This window comes from Mycetomoellerius zeteki, unplaced genomic scaffold, assembly GCF_001594055.1.
Source record: "Mycetomoellerius zeteki isolate Tzet28-1 unplaced genomic scaffold, Tzet1.0 scaffold331, whole genome shotgun sequence".
In the NCBI taxonomy this organism is placed as follows: domain Eukaryota; kingdom Metazoa; phylum Arthropoda; class Insecta; order Hymenoptera; family Formicidae; genus Mycetomoellerius; species Mycetomoellerius zeteki.
This window is the reverse complement of record NW_017257318.1, coordinates 164,903-191,311: the sequence shown is the minus strand read 5'-3', so window position 1 is coordinate 191,311 and position 26,409 is coordinate 164,903. Positions and strand designations below refer to the sequence as shown.

Below are 26,409 nucleotides of genomic sequence, written 5' to 3'. Positions count from 1 at the left end.
TGCGGAACATGATGCTTGTATTTTTCTGTTGAATTGCTTACATTTGAGCTAGAAAATCTGCATTAATTCTGTATGGTACAAGTCTAATAATTTTAAAAAACGCAAACAATCTAGCAGGAAAACAAGCATCGTGTGCCGATCGTTAATTATATTTTTACAGTATAATATTTATACAATATTTATATAATTTTATATTTTCTTATTTTTGTATCTTTTTTTTTATTTTGCACAATGCATTACAATTATGAATCTATTTCTTTTAATTTTTTATTTTTATTTAAATTAATTTGCTGTACATACAAATGAACTAGAGCAGCTAGAAAGAAAGAGAGAGAAAGAGGAAACTAAAGAGCAAGTGAGATAGAAGTTTAGATGGCGTTACTGGGAACTTATTGATTTCGCGCATGCGCACTCCATTTATGCCAACACTATGGCCCTGCGCACAATAGCAGAAATATTAGGAACAAGAATAGATATTAAGATTTTAACCTATCAGATACCAGTTACACAGGAATTACACGGTTTCTGATAGGTTGAAATCTTAATATCTATTCCTGTTCCTAATATTTCTTCCATTGTGCGCAGGGCCTAACATCAAAGGTGCCGACCACGGAGTAATAAGAAGGAGATCAAGCTCGAGGATGAAATATGGGCTCGAAACACGGTTTCGGAAAACTCCATGGAAAATCGAGATGTGATTTTAGCGCCGATTTTAAAGAATTAGATTGCGGGAAAAGTTGGAAGTATTGACTGTCACGTGACATACATTTCGCTCTCTCTAACCTACATTTTGCTAATCTACATTTCGATGATAATACTCTAGTTCACAGTTTTCTCCGACAGGCGCGCTCGGATCAGTTCTATACAGCGCTTTTCCGACACCGTATTTTGAGCCCATCTTTTTCATGGCCGACCGCTTGAGCTTGATCTCCTTCTTATTAAGCCGGAATCAGACTACGCATTGAAGATTGAGGTTGAAGATTGAAATTTGACCAATAAGGACAAAGAAATTTTAGCTTCTTCCGTTTCGATTGGTCAAATTTGAATTTTTCAATCTTCAATCTTAATCTTGAATGTGTAGTTTGATTCCGGCCTTACTCCGTGATGCCGACAGAGAGTTGCGCTACTGTCAAGAAGACTAGAACCAGGAGAGTCAACTCGTGCCAATAGCGGTAGTGGGGGTGAGGCAAAAAGTGGCGACGGATAACTTCCCCCACTCTTGCGCTTCATTAGTCCTCTCTGTCGCTCTATATAGTTGTCGCTCTATCGTTCTATAATCGTCACTTTGTCGCTCTTATATCGAACTTTCACACAATGCGCAGTGCCGCTGCACATCGTGTGAATAGCCGCGGACGTTTTTTGACTCACCCCCACCACGCGAGTTGACTCTCCTGGTCTCTAGTCTTCTTGGCTACTGTATATACTGTGCCACCGACGAGATATTATTAAAGACTGACATCCTTATGGGAGTTCGCGTCCTTGTTAATATTGAAGCGATTAAGAGTAAAAAAAACTGATAATATTGTACTAATTTTATGATTTATTAGTTTAGTAGATGTGTTTATCGGTGTACGTGCATTTAAAACTCAATAATACTCGACTTTCTTTAAAATTGTGATTTCAGTGTTATCGTCGAAGTTCGATTATCAACAGAGATAATAACTGCAGAGAAAAAAATTGTAATTTTTCGGTATATAGGATATTATAGCTTTACAAATATGCATATTTATTTATAGAGCATTTATGTAATAAAATATCATGAATTTAATAATGTATTAGTCAAATATTTATGTTAATAATAGCAAATTGATATCAATTGTCGATAATGTCAGCGTTCTTCGATTACCTCCGGGCCCTTGGGGCCCTTTTTATACCGCCGAAAATTTGCTCAGGGTTGACGGTCTTTAATAGTATCTCGTCGGTGACTGTGCCTATCTTTAGTGCTCTAGTAGTACTAGAATGGTTTTGACGAGTAATGCCATCTTCATGTTGAGGCTCAAAACTTTTTAAACGACCTCGTAAATGCGATAAATCAATTCACCACCAAAAATTCGCAAATTGCTAATCAATCTTCCAGCGAGGAGGAAGATAACTCTTTTATTTTGAATAACAATACGATTAATCAACATGAATCCTACTTTAAATTGCAGCTGTCATTTTTCAATGATAATTGCAGATATCATTTTTCAATGATAAAGGCAAAAGCATGGCAAGTTTGGATAACTATTCAAATGTAAAAAAAGCATTTATTCGTTACATCACATCTTTGTGTTCGTTTGGTCCAGTAGAGAGATTATTTTCATTTGCCACGTTTATATTAGCTCTCCAGCGCGCAGTTCTCTTTCAGATACATCTTTTAAAAGGTAATAACAAATACACTAAATTAAATAACATCTAATGTACATGTTATAAGTTATAATATATAGTTTCTAAGATTCTAAGTTTAATTTTGATCAAAACTAGAGATTTTTCCTAAGAGAAAAATAAAAAATGTGTAAAATGATTAATAACATTAAATAATTTTAAATAAAATAGGAAAAAAGTATTTGATTTTTTAAAAAGAATTTATCAATGTGTATTTTATATATACATATTTGTTTCAAATGTTGTATTTTTTCTTTAAATACATGTATTTTATATTTAAATACGATTTTATTGTATTTGCCCCTGCGTTAGATAAGTTTAAATAAAATTGAAAAAAGTGTTTTGTATTTGAAAAAGTATCAAATACTATTTTGTATTTAAATATAATTTTTTTTAGTATTTTGTATTTTGTATTTAAATACAATTTTTTGAGCATTTTACCTACCCCTGATATTTATGCAATGCCATATATTCATTAAAAACATATTTCTCATTTTCTTAAATTTAGATTCGAGAAATAAATAAACTATCGCTTTACCAATACATATTTTACACGGTTGCATAACTTAAGCTAAGTTCGGATTTGAGAAACGGATAAATTATAGCTTTATCAGTAGATACTTCATACAGCTACGTAAGACACAATTTATTCGTTTCTTATATCTGAATTCGTGTAAGTTTAACGTTTAGTTCATGAATAAAAATCGATATATGAAACCGCATATGAGACCGCGGATCGAAACGAGAATTATACATAAAGAATGTACGTTTAATATATCTACTTTATATTATACCTGATATATTCCAGAAATATATGTATACTATATTATATACTTTCTTGTTCTTATTAGGTAAAGCTACTTTATTTTTGGTGGAGGTAAAATACGCCGATTGTGTAAACAAGCATCAACACCCGTTTTAACTAAAACGGTTTTTAATAAAACCGTTTTTACCAGTGCGTGTAAACGTAGTTTGTGCTGCGACCATTACCCCGGATCTACAATAAGAGTTTTAAGCCTTAAGCCATAAGAAATGGACGAATTACAGTCGAATTAGAGGAGAATAATCGACTATGATTCGTCCATTTCTTATGGCTTAAGGCTTAAAACTCTATTGTAGATCCGGGGTAATTGGTCAATTTCTTACGGCTTAGAGTATATCCACACAAACTTGCATAGCCGTATAAACGTATGCATAAAGAAAATCATTCAATCGCATTTCTCCTATAAAGACGCACGTAAATTGTGATTGGATAATTTTCTTTATACATACGTTTATGCGGCTATGCAAGTTTGTGTGGATATACCCTTAAGGCTTAAAACACCTATTGTAGATCCGGACTAAAGCAAGGAGCACAGAATTAAGCGGGGAGCACAGACTCTTCCATAACGCATAACACATAAGACATAAGAAATCCAACCAATGAGAGTTCTTTATTTCATGGAAAGGAACGAAACAAAGGATGTTGATTGGTACATTTTCTTATGCATTACGTGTTATGCGTTATGCATATAAGAAAATGTATAGCGAGAAGCACAGACTCTTACATTATGCAAGAGTCTGTGCTCCCCGCTTTAGGTTGATATGTGTCGTACAATAAACTTTTCAAGCGTGTTGATTGGCTATAGCATGGAAAGATCCGAGAACCTCTTTATCCAATCAATAGGCTTGAAAAGTTTTGTCGACAGCACATGAAATATCAGCCTTAAAGCTCTCTATGCGCGCGCGCTTTGGCGCGACTTGCGTTGCTTTTACGGTAAAAATTGAACGTATTGCTCTGAAAGACAACGCAATCCAGTGCGACTGACGTTTCGTCAGGAGAAAAGCTTGAAAAGCGGCTATTAATCGTGCGGATTTTTGCCGCTATTATTTCTTATCTCGATTATCTCAAATTTTTTTCAAATATTTGGTCAATTTTTCATTCGTCGTCCGAGTTTTTATTCGAAATTCAAAAGCATTCGTTCAACATTCGAACAAATATATGTAAGAGCTGTTAAGGCCGGAATCAGACTACGCATTGAAGATTGAGGTGAAGATTGAAGATTGAAATTTGACCAATAAGGACAAAGAAATTTTAGCTCCTTTCATTTCGATTGGTCAAATTTGAATTTTTCAATCTTCAATCTCATGCCCGTATTCATAGTAAGGCCTTATATTTAAGGCTTCCTTAAATTTATCTTCAGATGCTCTACGAATTATTTCATTGGCTACTGAGCATCTAAAGATAAATTTAAGGAAGCCTTAAGTATAATAAGGTCTGACTATGAATGCGGGCATCAATCTTCAATGCATAGCAATGCATAGTCTGATTCCGGCCTTAGAGCATTGGATCGCCGGTCGCTCTCCCGCGAAGAAGGGATGTGGAGGTCGTATCCTCGTGCTCCGTACACGCGAACAGCGGCGATGGCTATCAGTTGGCCGTGAGCCGTCAAGTGAGTCTGAGTTCGTGGCCGGTGTATGTAGCTTCGCAGCATCGGGAGAAGCGATCGATTCTACGGAGCTGTACTCTCTCGCTCGTCGCTCTTCTCTGTTCAGAGCGTTTCCTTTCGGAGCATGTTTCGTGTAGACAGCGAGAGGTGATCAATCTCCTTCTCTTGTCGTATCGAGAGACGCTAAAATAATCTCGGGACGAGATAATTAAATTAAGTTTGAAGCGTAAAACGATTGAGAGATATAGAAAGACGGTGACAATCGTTGAGCACCCACGTGATTAATCGGAGGTGCCGCGCAAAGGTGTCGATTCGATACGTGTAGGCTCTCGTGTGAGATTCTGCATCAGTGACAGGAGCTTGCCGTATAGGAGTGTGACAGAGAGAAAGGGGGGAGAAGAGGGAGAGAGAGAAAGAGAGGGTGAAGAAAAGGGAAGAGGGAGGAGGGTGAGAGGGGGGAGGAAACCGATCAATGTTCACGTGACAATCAACAACGCGAAGTGAAGTTGCCGCGAAAGGGTGCGCGAACAACGGCCATATTCAAGGCGAGCCCGTTGTCACTCCCGGTAAACCCAGGGTCGCAAAAACAGTCTCGCGATTATTCATCGGGATAGAACGCGGAACGTGGTAAAAGAGAACAAGGTAGAAAAACGACGAGAACGAGGAAGTGTAATTAAGTTCTTTAATACAACGGTGACAGCGATCCCTTCTGTCATCTCATCGAGATGGAGTTCAAGTTCAACGTAAATAAACTCTTGCCTAGAAAAATCAACAAGGTCACGTACAATCTGGTGCCGGAAGACTTCAAAGGTGATCGACGTGAATTGAAGTGAGTACTCTCCTTTCTGAGATCCTAAAATAGTATAACTCTCCCGAATTATCAATCATACTACGCAATGTCCATTTATACATCGAAACTCGCGCCTGTTCTGCGACTTCGCAAATAATTTCATCGGCTTTCCGTACCCAGATAGCAAAGCGTGTCTCAGCAAAATCATACAAATCTATGATTGCGACTTATGATGTTGGCAACTTGCCATAGATTCATCTTCAACGATTTCGAATGTACCAACATTGTAGCAACATGCAGGCAACAATGTGTATATGTATTTCCAGCAGTTTAACAGCAAGATAGCTGCGTCAATGTTACTTTGTGTTGTCGGCAATATGAAAGCATTGCATGATGCTGCATATTATTATGGCAACATGATGGCAGTAGTACGAATTTTGATGATGACGATTTTAAAGTTGTCGGCAAACTGCTACTCAAAGTTATCATATCATGAAGGCATCAAGTTGCCAACAAATGAGAACTTAGTTGCTGCAAGTCTGGTAGCAATGCATACTTAGCAAGCAACATGCCAACAACAAGATAGACGTTGCTATCTGGGTATTTATTAAATTCTGATGTCATAAATATAAAGATATACCTTTATATTTATGACGTAAAATGTACATTTTACGAATGTGAAATATATGTGTATATTGCTTCAAATGCTTCAAAAGTGACATAATTAAAAAAGTTAACTTTTCCAGAAAATGAGAAAAGTATTTTTCTCAGAAAATGACAGAAAATTATTGACTAATAAAATAATATCAGCAAAAGAAATATTTTTAACATAATCAACTGTCATTTTTGTTATTTTAGTTTACAACCTTTAAAAACCATCCTCTTTAAGCTGACGAGTTTAACTTTTTTTTTTTAAACCATCTCTTTTAATTGTACCGATTTTGACGATTTTTTACGAATAAGTTAAGTTAATTTACTTTTGATGATCGATAGAATAATTTACTTAACTCATTCATGATAATAACTAGTAAATTTCGTTACGTTTGAGTTATGTCACTTTTAAAGTAAGGGAGCAATATGTATGGATATGTGTGTGATGCACATGCGCGCGCACGCTCCAGTCATATTGCCGGACAGCACAGAATATTTATGATGAACATTTATTAATAATTCATTTCATTTTTTGAAATATTATATAGATATTTTATATACATTTTATATAAAGCTTTATTCGAAATACTATTAAAATATAGACTAAATATTTTATGTAATATTTATGATAAATATAAATAAATTTTTCTAATAAGTATTTTTTACTTGGATTATAATCTCATTAAATATTTTCATAGCATTTATTATAAATATACAATTATAACATTTACAATAAATATTTCATAATATTTATAATAAATGTTTATGATCCGTGCAATCTAAGACAAAAATATTTACAAAATATTTAAAATAAATTTTATAAATATTTTTTCTAAATATTGTGTGCTGCCTGGCACACACGCGCACATAATACAAATCTTGTTAAATAAATTCCACATCCATTTATTTTGAGCGAATATGTATTGCAGCATTTGAGAAGGCTTATTTATTTATGCTCGATATTCTTTCTTATCTCTCTCTCTCGTAAAGAATAACAATATATTAAACAATTAAATATAATTTAGACGTAATCACTTTAAACAAGATATTCCATCAATTCGCTTTTCTAATGTTTCATATCTTTTCGATAAATGATAAGACACCAACAAACAACGAGAAATACACCCATTATCTAATTGCTGAAGGAATGTTACTGACGTGTTCAAATCCGCTATTGCGTTATAGCTGATTGAGTCAATGCGGAATATTTAGAAGCTGCAGATGAGAGTAATGTAATTTTATATATCATTCCGATAATTAAGATTTAGGTTACGATGTTATATAAGCGATTTCCACGATAAAATCTAGCTAGATAAGATTCTACACTCCATTTAATTGAATCCATATTCGTTACGACAGACGGTGGGATACTCTTCTCTCTCTGAGATAGCTTTCCGTCATAAGAAAGTTAGCGAATTGCGAAGTAAACGAGTTTTTTCGAATAGTAAAGTCGGACAGATGGTTTTGTATATACCGTAGATTCTGGGTTCAAGAAACTCGGTTCACTTGCAATAACTTCTATCGAATTCTTGGGCAGTGACTCGCGACGCTCGCGGAAGTCTATGACGAAATGGCAGAGAAGTATCGTGGTTTCTCATGAAAGATTTGTCCTTCGTTATTTGTAGGTATACAGAAAACCTAAGTTACCTTTTCTCCAGTAACATATCTGTCCTCCTTGAGGAGCAGTTGATGCAATGACACGCGCTGCAAAATTAATTGTTATTTTGACATTAACCCATCATACAGTACCTATAAATCATTCTAGCAATGTTGCAGCAACATTGTATTTTATGTTCTAATAATATTACAGTAACATTACGTTCTAGCAACATTACAGTAACAGAAGCGCGAAGATTCATTTTTTATATTTTCTTTTTATTTATATGTTTGTACTGAAAATACTCTTGAGATTGCATAATTTTGTCAATTATATTAGTCGAGATACAATAAACGTAAATACGTAGTGCACTTTTATAAGAATATGTCAAATACTTATTGTGAAGAAAAATATTTTTTAAATAATTATAATTATACAGTAATTTTTCTTCTAAGTGATTTAAGATACAAGAAAGCGTCTTCGATCCTTCTATAAAATTTGTTAAAGCTAAAAAATGCAACACTGCTACTAAAAATTAAATAATCTATTGTCAAAGTTAGGCAAGCGTCTTATGTAAGATACTTCCGTGAAATTTCGCAATGCAACTTTCCACATTCGGTGATTACTCACGTTTTTTCGTCATATAATCCATCATACTTCACGCCAATAGCATATAATGACCATAGGAGAAGATATAATATACCGATAGAATAAATTAACCCGATCTATATCGCAAAAATGGATTGGCGCGCGTCCAAAACATGAATCAGGTCATCGCTGTAACTGAATAATGTGTTACACGAGGAATATTTCTTATTAGAACGACGCAAATAATTGCATCTATATAATTTTCTAACGTATAATTTTATGCAACCTAATCAAATATGAAATTGCATACTGTGCTACGATATTTAATATTGATTATTACGGAATGCATAAGAAAGTTTTCCATCTTATGTCTTATGTCTTATACAAATCAATATCTTTCTATTTAATAAATAATTTACTTTATTATTATTTAGATGATTGCGTTAGCTTTATATATTGTTAGTATTAGTTGAAAATTATTATATATAAAAGTAAAATTTTCTTATTATTCTCCATCCAACGTAAAAAAAATTAATCGAGATAAAAATTTATCTGAATGCTTTCTTCTATAATAATTGTACTTTCTATTTTTTTCTATACTCTCTCTCCCTCTCCCTCCCACCCTCTCCCTCTCTCTCTCTCTCACCCTCCCTCTCCCCTCTCACTCCTCTCCTTCCCTTTAGCCATACTACAGCTATTTTCCGCTAGTTTTTAAAAACGTTTTGTCCTTGACACAAGAACATCAGATGAGAATTAATTAGCATAGTTTTACGAGAATGATGTTAGTAGCATAAAATATGAAGACGAAAAGTAGAACGTGACTGTTTCGTACTATTTCACCGCGTAATCGCTATGTAAAATCGCTATATCGATAGCAATTGTAATTGTAGCGTGGAAAAATAGTGATGCTTGACCGAAATATTATTTTTAACTAGCATCTAGTTTAAAAGATATCTGCAACAATTATTTGATATTTTACATTAAAATTATTTTAATCAGAAATAAAATTTTCCACATATATATGTTACCTTTTCCGTAATTATATGTTTAGGATGCCTTCAGAGATTTTCTTCTAACTATTGGATTACATTTTTTTAATTAATCATGTTGTAAGAATAGATAAATGAAAAATATAAAAAAATTTACATACACAAATTATATAAAGCATCTTGTATATCAACGCATCTAGCTAAATCTACTAATTGCAAATTAAATTTATATGCAAATGTATTTGATTTATTTGATTGCAAATATAAACGTAGGTAGTAAACTGATAAGTATTACCTTTTTTTTTAGCGAATGTCAAAGATTATTGAGCAGAATACTAGACGATATGGGCGAGGCATCAGCGAGGGCTCAAGGACTCAACAAGCCTATTACTAGCGCCCTTAAACTCCGAGACACAGATCACATGGTTTATTTGCTAGTAGATAATGAAGGGAACAAGTAAGTTTTTCTCTCCATTTAGATAGATTTACTTGAAACATAATATTTGTTACATAAATAATTATTTACTCTTGAAATTTGTACATATTACTTGTGTTATATAGAAACACCGTATATTCAAATTTTTATATTTCGATACATAATCCAATTGATCTTTAACTCTCTTCTTTAATAAGTTCTTAAAAAAAGTCTTCAAAGATTTTTAAAAAATTTCTGACGATTAATATTCAAAATCATACAAAATAAAATGGTTTTTATTATTAATACGTCTTGCAGTTACCGTTCGATAAATTGAAATATCTTAAATTCGCGGATTTTAAAAAGAATATGGAATGATGCTAAAATGATATCTAAAATGGACATTTTTTAGTTGAAAAATATATTAACAAATAGACACACTGCTCGCAAGCGCTCAAATGCTTGCAATAACTGAGCGTGTTAGGCCGGCTAGGCTACAAATAAAATGAAAATAAAAAGATAGACATGACTGATTGCCATACTAATATCGTACAGTTTTTTTTTTATTTTACGCGTTTACGAACAGAATGTTTATTCTGCAATTTTATAAAAGTTTTTTTCAATTTAACATTTGTTTTATCTTATCTAAGATGGATTATTCTTGTAGATCTAAGAGTATTAAGAATCTTTTATATTTACACTATTATCGTTACTCTCTATAAATTCTTTGTAGTGGAATCTCGTTCTAAAAAGTAAAAATTGTGCCAATCTTGAAAAAGAGTGGCTTAATTTTCAATTTTTAAGAGTGAGAGTTCATTTTTTAAAGATTCATTCTAAAAGTTTTTGAAAGTATTCAAGACTTGAGATTATATTGTCTATATGTACGTGTAACACTATTTTTGTAGCAAGTATATGAAATGCAAAATTTTATTCCAAGATATAAAAATAGAATACGCTCCTGAGTTGTTGACATGCAATATGCACAGAGCCGGGTACTTACAAGCACTCGTGGGCGCACGTGCCCAATTTCAGCGTTTTGTCGACTCCTGCCGGAGTATATGAGATACGCATCAGACCATACACAGATATTACGCATTACTTGGCGATCATTACGATACTGTAACGGTGTGATATAGTATCTTCCAAAGTCGTCTCGTAGGAAAAAACTGTGATTCATTCGCATAATAAAATCTCTTGATTTTGCAGTGGACTCGGTAGTGTGATAGGATTACTGAAAACGGGATCGAAAAATTTGTTTCTTTTTGATGAAATGGGAGAGCATTATCAGCTGCAGGCGAGATGTATCTTGGATTTCTACGTGCACGAGTCGCGACAACGTATGGGTCTGGGCAATATTCTCTATCAGCACATGTTATCTGTAAGTTCAACGCACGTTCATTTTCAAATCTTAAATTATACTTAATCTTGGGTTATCTTCGATGAAGAATCGCCTACGGATAAGTTTAAAATAACATATAATTAACAAACTCTGATCAATAAGTACTATAATAATCGTAACTAATAGAATAAAATAGTTAATAAAAAGAAATTAAAACTAGTAAAATATATATTTTTTATTTTGTCCTTGAGATTATCTAGAGAAAAAAAATTCCTCTAATACAAGTCTGAATGATATTTCACGGAAAGAAGTGTTAATGAATAATTCAGAAAAAAAACGTAATTCAGAATTTAATTATTGTAAGAGATTACTGTTTATTTCTTACCTTTATACCTGTCATGTTGTGATTAATTGTTTTATTACGCAAAATTATACAATAAAATATTGCTATTATTATCGTTTCTAAGATGTGTTTGTCGAAGGTAGCCGATTTAATTGTATATAGCATTCTCTTTCGATAATTGTATGTTAATGAAACCATGAGAAACGAACCGTTCTCACGTGAAGAGAGAGTTTCCGCTATACAATACTCGAACTTCCCCGCTCGAAGACAAATCTTCGATGCGCCAGTAGAAGGCATAATTACTTCCTGCACGGTAGATACTTAAATCGTTAATACTGTGCGAAACAGAAGTTTAAACCGTTACAGTTGCAATTACACAGAGAAAAATGAATAATATTTATGTAACAGATCGGTATAACATTTATTTGGTTAATATGATATTAATTGATAATAATGACAATAGTATAATTGCAATCTTTTACAAATGTAGTAAAATCGATTATTTTAAATTTTTATATAGTAATTAATATATTACGATTATACTACGCGCGTTTGTAAAAGATTTCAATATATTTAAATAGAAATTGATAAAAAATAAATATAACATTTGTGTGTGTTATTAAATGCAAAATATTTTTTATTAATTTTTTTATTAAGTTTTGCAGCGAAAAATATAGATTTAAATAATATAGATTGTAATAAAAAAAAAAAATTTGGAAATTTATATTATTTTTAAAAAATACACGACAAACACATTTACTGTGAATTAATAAACAGCAGTAATTCGTAAAAATTTAATATAAATAACTGTTTTTAAAATAAAATTACAGTGAGAAATAATTTTTAAAGTAAAGTATAGCATATACACACGCGTATATATAAAGATGAGAAAGATGGAGAATTCTGTGTAAACTATTTTTCGTTCCGCTCGAGGATTCAAAACCCTGAAATCGGTGTCATGTGAGGACAAATGCAGAGAACTGTAACGAAAGAAGACAGACATTCTTTATTTTTGTGCTCAACAGAATCTTGTCTAGAATACCATATTTCTTTGTACATAATATAAGATTCGTATAATAATATCTGGGAAAAAATATTATATAAATGGACATATTTTATATATAAATATATATAATTGTATATAAAATGTGTCAATTTTTTATATAATTATATATAATTTTATATAATTTTATATAATTATATATGAAACATTTTTTCCCGTGTAAGTAGATATAAATTTAATAACTTACTATAAATGTGTGTGATATATTATATGTTTCTCGATTGTTATGTAAAACCAACTTTTGTCTCCGTCGTTAAGAATTCATGAAAATAATTCTTTTTTTTATATTTTTTTATCCAAATTATCTTTTTAATTGAGATTTAAGTAAAAAATTTTTATACCTTTATTACACGAAGTACTTTGAAAAAATCACCAAGATTTCACAAGCGCGTTCATTGAAATATTAATTTTGTATGTAGTATATATGTATATTAATATATATTTTATAATATCTAGACAAGATTTGAAATCAAGTTGATAATTGTGAGTTTCACTGTTTTTACTTGTAAGCTGAAATAATTAGTTATTATGGTGAAAATTAAAATGAAACACGCACAGTCACAAAGTGAGCATGTTTCGTTATGCTCAACCGTGCTTAAATAACATTTACTAGAATTTCACTACAAATAACGTGCATTGATTACAACCGCACGGAATAAAACTTGAAACTCGACTAAATTCGCGTTTACACTATATGTGTTTATATCTCTTCACTTACCTCTCATACTGTGACTCATTCGAAAGTACGACGTCATAATTATTTACGTATCCAACGTTGTATGGCATCAACGTGTGAGATACATGCGACAGATAATAATTCTTTTGATCATAGTCAACTAGAAATTAATTCTAGTTTCTCCGTCAAAAAAAGTATATATCTAATAATATACCTATTGACAAAACTTCTTATATAGCGATTATACAGTACGATGTCTTGTACGTATTAAAAACGACAATTTTATTGCATACATATTAAAGACGATAATTTTATTGCACAAATAAGAAAACGTGCCTAATTAGAAACGCGATGTTTTAATATCAACGTTGATTCTAAAACTTCATGAAACATTCACTCAGTTCGCTGTAAACGGTTGCTTAGGACTTTCGTATTTCTCACGTTATTACAATTTTATAATGCACGGACTATTCCGTGGTCGCTGCGATTTTCTCGCGAGTCGAAAACCGAGATATTGTGAAAACGTGATCGATCTTAAAAATAAATGCGTGACGAAAGGTCATTATATTATATCGCATACGGAGGAAAGCGGGTGTTACGCTCGAAGGTAACTCGCAAGGTGACTGAACTCATCCAGCCCGTTTGTTTCGGCACGGTTCGTCGGTTTATAGTGGTATACTGATGGGTATTTTTTCCTAATATCATGCTCCTTTTACGTGAAATAATTAATATTAGAAACTTGATTTTTCGCATCAAACACGATTAATTGCATCCGGCGGCGCGGCAGTCTGACCTATGAAAGTTAATTACATTTATGCTACTGCATTCTTTCATGACCGTGTATACATGCATGCATATGTAGTATCAACTAATCGAAACTTGAACATTTTAAAGTCTAGCAAAATACTATCGCTACATAGTTATGCTACTAATAAATTAAGAGAAATGTGCCCTATTTAAAAAAAATGGCGAGAACCTTTATGTAACTGTAAAAAAATCAATTTTTTTGAACATTGATTTTACAATTATTTATTCCTTCAAATCCCTTCATATAAATTTTATCTGAAATATTTTTCACGATAATGCATCATTTATAGAATATTTGACGTGAGCAATTAAAATGGATTGATGTGTGTAATCAAATTAAGTGTAATTTAATTTGTCTTTCTTTTTGCTTAGAAACAAATAATTAATTAATATCTTATTCTTTTATGGCATATAATTAATTTTAAATTATAAAACGCGACTATTTATTTTATCCTTTTCACTTATTCATATTTTTATCTTAATATCTTTTTGTTTTTATTCTATTTTTAATAAAAAAAAAGTATTTTGATTTATAGGAGGAAAACATTAGGCCAGTGAAATTGGCAATTGATCGACCGTCGGAGAAGTTCTTAGCTTTTTTACACAAATACTACGGACTCTCGAAAATTATCCCACAAAACAATAAATTTGTCGTCTTTGAAGGATTCTTTGATGACGGTACGTAATTAATACTTTGGCATGCATTTTCTTTGAATGCACGCAATGTGTGATAACACATTAATGTTAGCAAACAAATTTTTTTTTAAATATCTTAAATACTTATTAAGAACTATTTTAATAAATTGTTTCTTTGAAACAAAGTAAATTTATTTAGAAATAGTAAATTTGTTTCTGACTCTTACAGTGGCCTGTTTTTTTTTTTGCGGGAAAGTATAGTTACTTAAAGAATCTCTAGCGCACACCTAAAATTTAAAAACGTTGAACATATGTAAAAGTAACAAGTAGATTTGTTCAAGAAAACTTTTGTTTTCGCGTTTGCAGAGAGTCGAGACGTAAGGAGCAATAGATACAGTTTACCTCCAAGAGTGAATAACTTGGACGATGGTACGTCGGGCAACAATGACAGTAACGGAAGGAACGGTGCTAGGTAGGTGCGTCAAGTCGAATTACGATTTATGAAGCGACAGATGCGAATCGTAAACGGTTTACACTGTTTACAGTTATATGGAAGAAAATGATATATTACTTTTCAGTCTCAACGGGGTACCATACGTGACATCCGTTTCGCGTAGTTCATTCGGTAGATATGCTGCGGCGCGGCCGCCCTGCTCCATGGCAAATGTGAGTACGACATAGAGAAGTAGCTGAAAAAACTTTTAAGTCACATTTTAATTTATCAGTCCCGATATCATATTAATAATTACGTAAATGTACATTAAATATATCAAATCGTAATGTATTAGAGAAGAAAAGAAAGAAAGAGATGGAGAAAAGGGAGAGCAAAAATTGTGTGCACACTGCAATGATATAATTAAAATCATCGTATTTTGATATTTGCAAAGCTTAAACGTTTATCTTTAAATATAGAATATATAATATAATAGAGGCATTATTTTTTAATTATATAAAGAAATAATCTAAAATTTTTAGTTATTGCTAAAAATATGTATAGCTCTACACAGAAAATATTTATATTTCTAATAGTTGCTATTGAATGAAATCAAGCGTAAAAAATTTCTTATCGCGAAACATATTTGCGATATTTATACAGATGTTTTCTTCTTCATTAAAATCTAATATTATTGCATATTTAAAAACATTAACCATGCAATTTCTCTTAGGCTTTCCATTTCTCTTAACTTTGTAACACATAAAGCGTAGCATGACTAATCATTACATATTGACGCTTTCTTTTAGATAATCCATAACACAGCGATGCTTGGTCAGTCAGCCGAGCATACTGGGTGAGTAAAATTCACGGAATGGTTGTTGAAGCGATCCAATCTGAGCCTGTGCTTGTCTTATAATTTTCTTTAATATTTAATTGAAGACTATTATGCGTAATAATATTACACATGAAAGAGATTATGTGCAATATCTTTTGGTTGTGATATTTTAGAAGACTTTCTCTCATAGTTATGCATTGAAAATTTAATTTTTAAGAAATTCCAAATGAAATTTTTAGTCGTAAAGAACAATAAAATAATACTCAGCGAACGTAACGCATTTTAAATTAGCAGAACTGTGAGAGAAAATTTCTGAAAGTATATGTTATTATTTTTTTACGCATTGTTGCACTGTAAACAAACTTTTTCCTTTTTAACAATCATCATCGAAGCTTGAAAAATCTTACTATATGTGCTCAATACATCTAAAATATTTGAGATAATTCAAGATGCTTCAAATGATTCGTTGTAACAATGTCATATGTCAATAATTATTGAATTTTGCTAAATTAATTAGATCATAAACATAATAGATATAAATTGCGAATTTCCTGATCTCAGCTGTGGTCTATTAGAAAAAGAAAATAGCTATTGAATTCAGGGTTGCGTTCGATTTTGACGTTTACGCTCTGTAAGCTTCGTTCTATTTTTCTTCTGTAAGTGATGATGAGTGATAATCTAGGTTGTGTTCCCTTATTCACGAGTACTGAAACTCTGTTCATGTTACTATAGATTTTTAGTACTCGTAGTGAATAACGGAACGCAGTTGTCCCGAATTTAAATGTCTAAACTTCGGAAGCGTGTAAAGAATCGATAAACTAAGAAAAAAGTCCTGTTAGAGATATGCTCGTTTTAGCTTCGTTTTGGAGAAAATCGCAAAAAAAAGAGACGCAACGTAGTTTTCATTTTTGTATTTTCTCATTACTTATTCACGTTGTATTTATTCACTTGCTTAATGTAGATATTGTTCAAAATGTTGGCCTCTTGCAGCAATGCAAGCATTGCATCTAGTACGGACAGCTCATGTTGCAGTCAAACACTAATCTGGCGATATTTGGTGCACTGCAGCCTCAATTCGGTTTCTCAATTGTCCTCTTGAGTTGACTGACGACGAATAAACTTCCTGCTTCAGGACCCGCCACAAAAAAGTCCAGTGGTATCAAATTAGGTGATCGGGGTGGCCAAGGTACTACTCCTCCACGTCCAATCCATCGTCATGGATAATGTCTGTCTAGCCAAGCTCGAGTAATTCTGTCATAATAAGTTGAACATCCATTGAGTTGAAACCACATTTCAATCCGTTGCTGCAGGTGGATGTCTTCTAAATAATCAAAGAAATCAGTCTCCAAAAACTCAGTATATCTAGCTGCATTTAATCTGTCGGGTAAAAAAAATAGTCCTACTAGAGAGTCGTTCCAAATTCCAAGCCAAACATTAACAGCAAATTCATGCTGGAACCTACTTTCCTAATCCCAGTCCTGGGATTTTCATGAGCGGCCCATACATGATAATTTCTTTGATTAATAATTCCTCCTCTTGTAAATATAGCTTCGTTCGTCCAGATTATTTTTGATGCAAATGAATTATCATTGTTAAATTGCTCAAGAAACCAATTGCTAAAATCTCTTGAAATAATCCTGAGGTAATAAATTCTGCACTTTTTGAATATGGTACGGATAGCGGTTATCATTTCTTAAAGCTCGGTAGATTCTTTGCCGTGGCAATTGTAATGCAGCTGACGCTCTCCGGACGCTGGTCTCAGGATTGTTATCAAAGTGGTGCAGGACACAATTTTCTATTTACATATTTGCTCCTAACAGATCTTGATGAATTGAAAATAAGCCGGTCTCTCGCAGCCTATTAAAAATCATTGTAATGACTCGCCGATCCGGCACTCTTCTGTTTGGAAATCGGCGTACATACTCTCGCACCGCCTCCGTAGCATTACCGTCGCAGAAATCATACACGAAAACCATGTCAGCATATTCAACGTTAGAATATGAACGCGGCATATTGTGACAGAAGTAATTCACTCGATAGCTTCTGACGAGTACCTAACGAATTTATAGGAGAAAAGCAGAAATGTAAATAAACAAAAAGTTTTCATCTGAAAACGGAATTATTATTATTATTGTTTTCGTGCACGATTTCAGCGACGATAATACTGCAGATGCAGGAACGAAACAACTATGTTTTATCTTTTTTGCGATTTTCTCCAAAACAAAGCAAAAACGAGCATATCTCTACAAGACTTTTTTTCTTAGTTTATCGATCCTCTACACGCTCCCGAAGTTTAGACATTTAAATTCGGGACACCCTGTGATAGAATGAAGCGCGTGAGCGCCGAAACCGTACGCAATCTAGAATTCTGGATATTAATCTTTTGAAGACCGGCGCTTTCTAACAAAGTATAACTTATAGAAAATCTTACTTTCTAAGAGTTTTTTGGGTCGCTAAATCCAATTGGCGATTCTAATCTAAGATTAAAAAATTCAAAATAATGGATTTAATACGGCAAATTAAAAAAAATCTAATTATATGTATATTTCAAAACTCTGTTTTTTTTTAACGATTCTTGAGATCGATGAATCTGATTTTGGAGGTTGATTGTATCTTGAAATGAGATAAAAATTACAAAAGTGAGCAAATTCATTAGATATTTACCAATGAACTGAAATATAATTATAATAAATTATAAATATTTATTATAGATAATGATAATAATAATAAATTGTAAATATTTATTATAAATAATTAATATTCTAGTGATTTTACTTATTTTTGTAATTTTTAACTTCCTTCCAAGATATAATCGATTTTCTTGTCTCAGAATTCAGAAATTCCAAATAGTGGATCCAATGTGGGGAACCAAATTTTTAAAAAATCTGATTATCACACAAAACCTCGTTTCAGCTAGGGACTTTTTACTTCAGTGTAACATCAAATTTCCAGTTGCGCTTTATTTGAAGCTCATTATTATAGATATCAAGAAAATTTGCATTTAAAAAATGTTTTATATGAATATCGTATAGATCTCTGAATTAATTTTTGCATAAAATTGAACGAAATTGTATTGTTAAAGTACATTTTATACTTTTATAGAGCCCTATTTTAGGAACTCGATTCAGAAAATCGTTCCACTAGAATACGGAAAGATCTCATTGTACTGCGCCTTTTAACATAGAAGATATACATAGAAGTTACCAATATTAGAGGTGCAGTTGAGTTTGATTATTATATATATTAATAAAAGAATAAAGAATCAATGTTATTTAAATTTTTTCATTTTATTTTCAAAGTTTGTAATTGGAGGAATGAAAAAAAATATTTTAAGAAGATTATAGTATCATCAGTTGTATATATGTACACAAAATTAAATATAACTACATACTTAATGTATATGTCAGTAATATGATCTTTCATCCTATGAAATATTAGTACATTTTACTTCATTCTATAAAACAGATGATGCCATCCCGTAAAAAATGTTTGTTTACACACACGCACGCACGCACGCACGCACGCACATTCCAGCTTAATTTATATAATTTATGAGCATAAGAATATGTACATTATATATATTTATTTGATGTGCTGTATGTATTAAAATTAAATTATAGTTTATAAGTTTGTATGTAATTATTAGTAACTATATGTATATGAGTTAATAAAGTTTTATTTGCTAATTTGCTGTGCGCACAAACACATTTACGTTCCCTTTAATTAAAAAGATGTAAAACTCAATCAGGAATCTGAATATCTTTCAACTTTTGTACACGCAAAATATCGAATTTTTTTAACTTTATTGGATATCTTATTTATGATCTAGGATATCAGTATTTCAAGATGCAATCCTAAATGTATACAAGTATTTTAAGAAATAAAACTTGCAATTGCCACTTTTTAATATTTATTTACATAAATATCAAAATAAATAATCGATTTACGTATTCGTGAAAAAGTAAATTCCGTCGATGCAAAAATAATCGTAATGATTGTCAACTATGTACTTTTTACATTAATTATATGATTACAAAACTCGATATTTATTTGAATAAGAAAAATAAAAATTTTATTCCTTCGCACCGTTCTGTTCACGCAATTAATTCTTTTCAATGTAAACAATGTTTTATAATATTCTTACATGGCATTATATTTCAATATTATAATTTATGTTTGCATAAGAAATTGTGTGATTTTTTTTAACGTTTTACAGTTCACTAGCATGAGCGAAGCATGTTTTACATTAATTGTTAACTGCGCATACAATTGTATGTGTGAAATGGAGTTTGTATATATTATTGTATATAAGAGATCCTCGATGAGAATATGCTTGTGACAGATTTGCGCGTACTTGAGATTGACAAGACAGAAAAAAAAAATGTAATGTGAGTGCATATTGCTGCTGATTGCATATTGCTTGCTTACCTGTCACCTGTCATCACTTGATAGGCAAGTTAATTTTTCAGCAATAGCAACAATAGCAATGTATCATCGCCTCCACCGTTGAAACTAGAGCGACCGCGTTCCTTAAGTCTCTACTCTGAAGAGGAGCAGAAGCAACGTAGTCTTGAGATGAACACCGTTCCGACGCCTGTCGTGCCGGATAATCAAACCAAGTCGTTCGTCCCTGTCCTGTTGGAAGCTGAAAAAACGGAAAAAAATGTGAAACCGTCACCGTCGTGCAGTCAGGAAGTGGCCACTGGTACTAATCAACACGGCCACTTGGATCTTAAGTTCTACCATTCCCCTTTATGGTGAAGATCTGACTGATACACAGTTATTTTCTTCGTTGTTTTTCTAAAGAATTTAGGAGCAATTCAACCATGCAAAGTTAACGCTAAATTTGATTTTTCTTTCTTTTCTTTGTATACATAGATAGGATTATAAATCTAGGAGCAAAAAGTACATAGTCGCTAACTCACAGTTGAAGTATTGACAAGAGAAGTTTCACAACTGTCCGGAACCAATTTGATTTTCCATGAAATATGTTGTAAAACACGAAAATCTAAGAGACACGTATTTTTTCATTTGCGCTAACTCATGTTTAAGGGGTGAAACACCCCTTTGAAAAAAAACGGTATTTTTATTTCGAGCCGAATACCGTCGGAAGTATAAAAGATGGAAAAAAATTTTTTTAAACAAAAGTTGTACGGTTTCAAGAGTACTTCAATGTTATGAAGAAAAAAAATTAAAAAAATTTTTTTGTTTAACGATTGTTAACAAAAAAATTAAAAAAATTTTTTTTCTTCACAACATTGAAGTACTCTTGAAACCGTACAACTTTTGTTTAAAAAAATTTTTTTTTGGTTTAAAAAATTTGTTTCCATCTTTTATACTTCCGACGGTATTCGACTCGAAATAGAAATACCGTTTTTTTTCAAATGGGTGTTTCATCCCTTAAACATGAGTTAGCGCACGTATAAAAAAATACGTGTCTCTTAGATTTTCGTGTTTTACAACATATTTCATGGAGAATCAAATAGGTTCCGGACATGTTGTGAAACTTCCCTTGTGAGATAGACAATTTATAACTTTTTTCTATTTCCTTTTTGTATATTAATATAATAGAAGTATTTCTCTAGTTTTTTTTTATTATAAGATTGTAGCGGTATCATAAATATGGAATCTGACGCAAAAGTAAGCAATATTGCAATGTCCACATTAAAAAAATCGTGTTAAATATTTAATTTTGCTTTATCGCTGTTTTTCTTTAAATAAATATTAATAAAATAATATCATAGGATAAACACAGGTAATAAATATAAAATTTCCATAAGAACCAAACAAGTCCAGAGATTTTTAATTTTTTTTTAAATGTCCTAAATCTTAATCAAAGCTTAAAATTTTGCATTATACTTACTATATATCTAGAAAAAAATGTATTTCTACAATCATTTAATATCATTCGTGCAATGAAAATGAGAAGTTGTTTGTTTCTTCAAAATTTAATTTTCTGGACTTGTTTAGTTTTTGTGAAAAACTCTTCAAATATATCATGTATTCATGAAAAAAAGAAAAAAGAATACTATACATTCTTGAAAGCACAAGAATAAAGATGTACTCGCAGTTTGTACTTAAGTCAATCTATTTATAAAAATTTCTCCATGGATACATTTCGGCGAACGGCGTTGTTGCAACCTTCTTTATATTTGTACCATATTCCATGTTTTGTTAAAATATTTTTCATCAGAGAATATTTTTCTTGTGATTTCGGGGATATACGATTCATTATTTTATTCTGTTTTTGACCATTTTTATTTTCATTCGTAATGATATTTCCGAAAAAGTCTTTGTATACCTGAAAAATTGTTGAGTATAAAGAGATTGACAATAAAAAGAAAAACGCATAAAACTTACTATTTCTTTTAAAGATGTCGCATTTTTTCTGGATTGTTTCGTGTTATTCTCAACATTGGAAGATATATTCTGAACATTTTCTACAGTTTCCGGATTTCCTGATTTTGCCATGTTTTCCGAGTTAACTCCGAGTCCTGTTAAGATACTCGCACGCTTTAAACGTTCGACCTCCAACTCTTGTGTGATTATCTGTTGTACTGCGTATGCGAGACTTCGATGCGCATTGCAATTAAGAAAAACGCCGATTTCCAAAATATTACTAAAAAAAAAATATGTTTGTATTATTCTAACTAGGATGTCAAACGTGTGTTAATAATATCATTATTATAACATACGGGTCTAAATTGTAGATGTATCCTCTTTGAAAATTTTTCTCCTGCACGAACGATAAACCAAATTCAAGCATCACATTTATTATTCTGGCAAGATCAGACTTCTCTTTTGACGAATATAAATGGGAAGGAACTGTGCGCAATTTGGGCGTTAGAATGTCCGGCAAAAAACCAGCAATATCTGTAGTTAGAGTGAAAACATCACGTCCGCATACTCTTCGTACTGCTGTTAAAATACCTGTGTTCTTTGCCGATTTTTGAGTTACCTAAAAGAATGACAAGGATAATGAAACATTTAAAAAAATTGTTAAAGGATTATCGTACAATATCTATTGTACCAAATAAATTACAATATTTATATAAAAATACATATGTATATTATATGTATATACAATGAATCTTACACGTTAATACCTCAAAGGATGAATTTAGATAATCATTTCATCACTTGATCAATATCAATTTCATCACTTGATCATTTTTTGTAATCGTATCTTCATTCTTTTATGCACAGAATAATTTGAATCAATTGATGTAAAAAAACATAGTTGCTTTAAGAAAAAAAAATGTAGTTACACATTGTAAATTGCATAATTTTTTAAAAAAGTAATTATGTGTTTTCTCTTTTCTCTAATTAATTTATTTCATTATTTTATAAATAAAAGTATTAAGATACAATTGCCAAAAAATTAATAATTTACAAGATGCTTTATATTTTATATCAAAATTGAGCAAAATAAAATACAGAGGAACTTTATTATGTAAAAAAGAATCATATAACTTTCATAATTATAAAAAAAATCGATTTAGGAACATTTTTTAACATTAACATTTGTATGTGAGTGTAAAATACTTACTTCGTTGGTAACAGTGGGATATGATATTTTCATTTTCTGTGTTCGTGCAAGATACAAGTGCCATGCAATAAATCCATAATTTGTGTAGGGCATAAGTGACCAAATCTGCTTGTGTGCAATAAGCGATATTACTAAATCATAAAATTGAAACCATTCCAGAGACATAGGTACGTTATTAAGTTTCCGGTCACAGATTTCAGGATAATTATGAAATATTCCTTGTGTCAACTTATCCGTTTCACCTAAATAAATAAATAAATAAATATTTAAAAATATCTCTATATACATATATATATATTGTATATATAATGTTAAACTTCTCAATATAGAAAGATTGTAAAGGATTGCATTAAAGTGTGTAAACAATTTATGTATACAATTATAAAATTACCATTTTGCACAGTCTTCAAAATATTCTGAATTCTTTCAGAAATATTAAGCACTCCCTCTTTGTTCATAGGAATCGTTAATATACTTCTCCATGAATCAAATAAATTCTTACGAGTATCTTTTAGACCTAGAGATAAATTATCTTTCAAATTAGAGCTACCCATATATTGTAATGCTCCTATGCAAGCTCGAACATCACAACCGGATCTTTCCGCTATTTTTACAAGATCATTAAAGTCTACATTTAATTTTTCCTTTCTCGCTAAATCCATTAGACGTTCTGCTAATCTTAAAGGACTTACTTCCTGTATTGGAATTATTACAGAGACGGCTCTTAACGCTCTATAAATATAAAAATTAGATTTTTTAACTCAGGTATCATATGTTAATATTTTTATTATATATTATTTGATGCGTTTAATTAAAATTACCTTAACGATGGAGCATATGGTTCATTACAAATACATATTACAGGACGTGTACAGCCATCAGACATATTTTCTGATTGTTCTTTTTTCTTTTTCTTTTTCGTTATTAATTTGCCTTGAGTAAATTTTAATAAAAGTTCGATAGATGCAGCCGGTGCACCATCAATCTCATCAAAAATTAAACAATTCGGTCGGGGATCAGCCCCCATCACAGCTTTCATTTCTGTTGATGCAAGGAGAATCTGTCTAAATAAAAATATATAATGCAATTTTCAATTGCATTACTAATGTGATATGAGTGTTGTATATATTACCTAAATGTATCAGGAGTTCTTTCATCACTTGCATTGACTTCTACGACATTATAACCAGCATGTCTGGCTGCTATATGTGCTAAAGTCGTTTTTCCCAATCCAGGTGGACCACTAAGTAAGGCTATCCTCTTTATTGGATATCCTTTACTATCCACTTCCTCAATGTCTTTTTTGTCATCAATGTTATTCTTTTTTCCAAAATTAGGCAACTTTTTTTTTGGTTTTATAACATTTTTTTTAAATACTACTTTATCCCAAAGTTTCAACCAATGTAATAATTGTCTGTTAACGGTTTCATCTGATAATAACTCTATATATGATCGAGGTCGATATTTATCGACCCACAATTCATCGTTAATTATATTTGTTGTATCACATAAAGATAACGGTTGCCTAGATAAATCCTGTTTTCTTGCCATCTATAATATGACATCACATTAATATTATAATAAAAATGTAATATACAGAAAATTGAGAAATATATATATATATATAGACATACGATTTCTTTAGCCTGAATTTTCAATTGTTTATAAGGCACTGAAGACAAATTAGCAATTGGACTTGTAGACTGCTTGATATTATTCTGTTGGTTTCTGACTCTAATATATAAACGCTGAGAATCATACGATCTTGTGACAGCCACAAAATTCCATGATGGAACTCGTAAAGAAATAGAGTTTTTCTTGCTGTATTAAACACAGAAATAATATGGATGTAACATATTGTAAATATTACAATTTCTATCATACAAATCATTTCAAATTATTAATTATTCACTTATTGTAACTTATCTTCATTGGTGTATTTTCATTTTCATGCAGCAACTGTCTAACATCCAAGATTTTCTTAATGACTTTTTTAGGTTGATCCCATCGAAGTTTCTTTTCTTTTGGCTCTTCTATAATATTGGCATCATAAGTGTCAATTAGAAACAAAGATTTTATAATAATTATCCCAAAAATAAAATCATCTGTTATTGATTAGTTATCAATTGATTACCTGGGATATCCATGTCTAACAAATTAGAGCTGTCACTAAGAAATTCTTCGCAATTACGTTTTTTACTACTACTAGGTATACTATCACAATATTTTTCATAACTATGTGTTTTATTATTACTAGTTATGTTATTGATTTTATCAGCATTAACAGGTACAGGAATTTCAACATTTGATTGATGTTTATTGTCATTAGCTGTCCAAGATATTCCACTAGTACTAGGACCAGGATCAGATTGCGACAATAAATGGTTTTTATTATTGTTAGTCATGTTGTTGACTTTATCAACATTATCAGGTGCAGAAATTTCAACATTTGCTTGATGTTTATTATTATTAACTATCCAAGATGTTCCACTATTACTAGGACTGGGATCAGATTGCGGCAATTGTCTTTTCTCAAATAGTTCACCTTCAAGCGAATTAGTTAATTATTATTTGTTTGACAAGATGCAATAAATAGAAAGCAAAATATAAAGAAAACATTCAAATGAGATTTCAAGTATCAATTTATTTCTCAACTTGTTTCTCTTCGTTTTAATTCTGATTCAAAAATATTCAAGAGTCATATTATATTTACCTTCTAGTTCTCTCAAAGCTTCATAGTCTGCCTTATGAATAAGGTCGAATTCTTCGTTCATATCCAAATCTGGGTATTCGTCAGTCATCCTGTTACTCAACGTGAATTAATCTTGCGATGTAAATTCCAAATATTCCCCAATTCCAATTTTAAGGCCTCTTTCACCAACTTTTGGGATTAGGTTAATCG

The 26,409-nt window shown here is 31.4% G+C and overlaps 2 protein-coding genes across 4 annotated transcripts; one reads left to right on the top strand and one right to left on the bottom strand.

Moving 5' to 3' along the window:
- The first annotated feature begins 4,759 nt into the window (after positions 1 to 4,759).
- LOC108725212 (alpha-tubulin N-acetyltransferase) lies at positions 4,760 to 20,956 on the top strand. Its single transcript, XM_018452082.1, has 8 exons — positions 4,760 to 5,622; positions 9,716 to 9,865; positions 11,030 to 11,201; positions 14,588 to 14,729; positions 15,054 to 15,159; positions 15,266 to 15,353; positions 15,930 to 15,976; positions 20,428 to 20,956. Exons 1-8 carry the CDS (start codon positions 5,519 to 5,521, stop codon positions 20,717 to 20,719), a joined length of 1,101 nt encoding a protein of 366 aa, XP_018307584.1. The 5' UTR covers positions 4,760 to 5,518; the 3' UTR covers positions 20,720 to 20,956.
- Positions 20,523 to 26,409, bottom strand: cutlet (chromosome transmission fidelity protein 18 homolog). 3 transcript variants are annotated; one of them, XM_018452080.1, is made up of 12 exons: positions 26,221 to 26,409; positions 25,642 to 26,052; positions 25,420 to 25,567; positions 25,142 to 25,328; positions 24,640 to 25,058; positions 24,329 to 24,571; positions 23,899 to 24,239; positions 23,508 to 23,749; positions 22,654 to 22,916; positions 22,319 to 22,577; positions 22,023 to 22,259; positions 20,523 to 20,603 (listed from the first exon to the last, which is right to left on the bottom strand). In XM_018452080.1, the coding sequence occupies exons 1-11, from the start codon at positions 26,306 to 26,308 to the stop codon at positions 22,050 to 22,052; spliced, it is 2,811 nt and encodes a 936-aa protein (XP_018307582.1). In that variant the 5' UTR covers positions 26,309 to 26,409; the 3' UTR covers positions 20,523 to 20,603; positions 22,023 to 22,049. The 3 variants fall into 3 exon arrangements, with proteins under 3 accessions (XP_018307582.1, XP_018307581.1, XP_018307583.1); XM_018452079.1 differs by lacking the exon at positions 20,523 to 20,603 and having other exon boundaries at positions 21,882 to 22,259; XM_018452081.1 differs by lacking the exon at positions 20,523 to 20,603 and having other exon boundaries at positions 21,882 to 22,259; positions 25,420 to 25,540.

Coding starts and splice junctions, on each gene's coding strand:
- cutlet (XM_018452080.1), bottom strand. CDS start 26,308: ATGACTGACGAATACCCAGATTTGGATATGAACGAAGAATTCGACCTT. Junction 24,572..24,639: donor AGAACTCCTGATACATTTAG/GTAATATATACA, acceptor ATTTTTATTTAG/ACAGATTCTCCTTGCATCAA. Junction 24,240..24,328: donor CCATATGCTCCATCGTTAAG/GTAATTTTAATT, acceptor TTATATTTATAG/AGCGTTAAGAGCCGTCTCTG.
- LOC108725212 (XM_018452082.1), top strand. CDS start 5,519: ATGGAGTTCAAGTTCAACGTAAATAAACTCTTGCCTAGAAAAATCAAC. Junction 9,866..11,029: donor GTAGATAATGAAGGGAACAA/GTAAGTTTTTCT, acceptor TTGATTTTGCAG/TGGACTCGGTAGTGTGATAG. Junction 15,160..15,265: donor AACGGAAGGAACGGTGCTAG/GTAGGTGCGTCA, acceptor ATTACTTTTCAG/TCTCAACGGGGTACCATACG.